General features: G+C 47.6%; 1 protein-coding gene across 1 annotated transcript in view; it reads left to right on the forward strand.

Annotated features, from left to right (window-relative positions):
* The window catches only part of atxn2l (ataxin 2-like), a gene marked incomplete in the record, with an annotated part of 39178 nt that overhangs the window by 19410 nt on the left and 17548 nt on the right, over positions 1-2220 (forward strand). The window contains 4 exon segments of the mRNA XM_032511868.1: positions 66-127; positions 471-748; positions 1426-1495; positions 1701-1862. Coding sequence (XP_032367759.1) covers positions 66-127; positions 471-748; positions 1426-1495; positions 1701-1862 — 572 coding nt within the window.

The following is a 2220-nucleotide window of genomic DNA, read 5'->3' on the forward strand; positions in this document are numbered from 1 at the left end:
CTGAGCATGTGTGTGTAGTTCAGGCCTGTGTGTAATGTGATGATAACCGCTCTCTTCTGTCCCAGCTCCCACGGTGCAGAAGAGATCCCAGCTGGAGGAGCTCCGCAAGTTCGGCAAAGAGTTCAGGGTGAGAACGATGGGATGCTCAGAGACACTCGCACATTTACAGTTATGTATTTGGCAGAGGTGATGTACAAATTAGGTCCAATCCAAGCCTCAGTAGTAGGGATCGATACTGGTTTTACAAGGCCGATGCAGATTATTAGTAGTTAGTGAAATCAGTAACAGATATTTGGAACCGATATGCATTTACAGTGAAAATGAAAATCTATGAAAGTCAAAATTAAGAACTGGAGCCCTATACAGCTTACAGTAAAGTTATAAAATGTTTAATGGAATAAAATAAAGTTGTAAAACATTGTCTGAGGTTTCATGTTCATATTTGATGTTCCCCCCCGCCTGTCTCCCAGCTGCAGCCCACCTCCTCTCCGTCAGGGAGCCCGGCCGCCGCTGATCCTCCTCAGCACAGCTCCGCCCCCCTGGCCTCCTCCGCCTCCTCCCCCGCGCCCCCTAAACCTGTCCCCTCCTCTGCCCAAGAGCTGCAGTCGACCCCAGAGGCCGCAGCCCCCTCAGCCGGCGGCCTCCAGTCCTCGGGGCCAGAGGGGCCGCAGCCCGGGACCCCGGCCCCCGGCAGCAGCGAGGACGGCTGCTCGGAGAGCGGGGAACGTCCAGACTCTGGACCTGTAGCGTAAGTCATTTCTAAACTACTACCAAACAATTAATCAAGCTTTTCATGCAACACACACACACACACACACACACACACACACACACACACACACACACACACACACACACACACACACACACACACACACACCTACAAACATAACACACTGTTTCTTTTATTTGTTTATTTTTTGGGGGGGCATTTTGGGCCTTTATTTTCATAGGACAGATGAAGGCAAGGCAAGTGATTTACACAACATCAGTTAAACAGAAAAAACATAAGTATTCTCAAAAGAATAAAAAACTAAAAAAAACAACTGTAAACTTGAGACTACCTTCCCACTAACTAGTCTATTTGTTTGACACCACACATTCACACTTTTTCTTTAAAGTGCTACCCTTCGAGTCTGCCTTTCTCTGTCTTGATCTGTATAAAACCCTAAACCCTAACCCACTTGAGACTACCGTCACACTAGCACACGAAGACATGAAAGGGGAGAGAGAGGGCGAACGACGTGCAGCACAGGGCCGCAGGTTGGAGTCAAACCCGGGGCCGCTGTGTCGAGGATTAAACCTCTATATTTGTTCGCCTGCTCTACCAGCGGAGCTAACCCGGCACACACTACACTGTGTATATACACGATGTATATTACACAGCCAAATTAATCTTTTCTGTTTCTTTTTCTTTTTTTGCAGGCAAGTGAAGAACTCAACGTTGAATCCAAATGCAAAAGAATTTCTTCCCATCAAAGTGAACACAGTCCAGGTTTGTTAAAACTGACACAAACACAATCAACACAATCACCTTCTGATTTTAATTCATGTTTGATGTCTGTCGTAGAGAGATTTTGACTCTTTGACACGCATGTAATCTGGTAACTGGCCTACGAGAAGCCTTTCAACCTTTTCATTTTGCAACACTTGCTTCAGATCTCCCCTCTGACCCTATGTCCATCCTTGTGTTGTGACAGAAGCCTGCGCCGACCCCCACCCCCCCCCGCCCGACCCCGCCCAGCCCCTCTTTGGTTCTGGCGCCTCAGGGACAACCAGGAGGGGGCGCCATCTACAGCAACCCACCCGGACACTACCTGTCCTACGTCTCCCCCCTCCACATCCAGGGACACCAGATCCAGGTCTCAAGGCTTCCTCTCTTCTGTCACCAGCGATGTTTTTTTACTCACAGTGTATTCTAGCTCATACGGGATGTGTAGCGGCCCCTCGGATTTATGGACTCAGACGCAGAGAGTTTCAAACGGGTGTCACTTTAATTCTTCCTCTTAAGGAGCACCATGTGTATCATGAACACCGTGAAAACTACAGAAAACACAAGTACAAAATGTTTCAATGTAGATTCACAAACAATTTAAATATTAATCATATTCACAGATTAATCGTACCTTATTCCGCTCTCCGAGGGCGCTGATCAACGAGTTTCCCTCCATTAACTTGCATGCTCTCTAGCTTGACACATTCTCACAGTTGGAGCTCTTA

Source organism: Etheostoma spectabile, unplaced genomic scaffold (genome assembly GCF_008692095.1).
Source record: "Etheostoma spectabile isolate EspeVRDwgs_2016 unplaced genomic scaffold, UIUC_Espe_1.0 scaffold50, whole genome shotgun sequence".
Taxonomy (NCBI): Eukaryota; Metazoa; Chordata; class Actinopteri; order Perciformes; family Percidae; genus Etheostoma; species Etheostoma spectabile.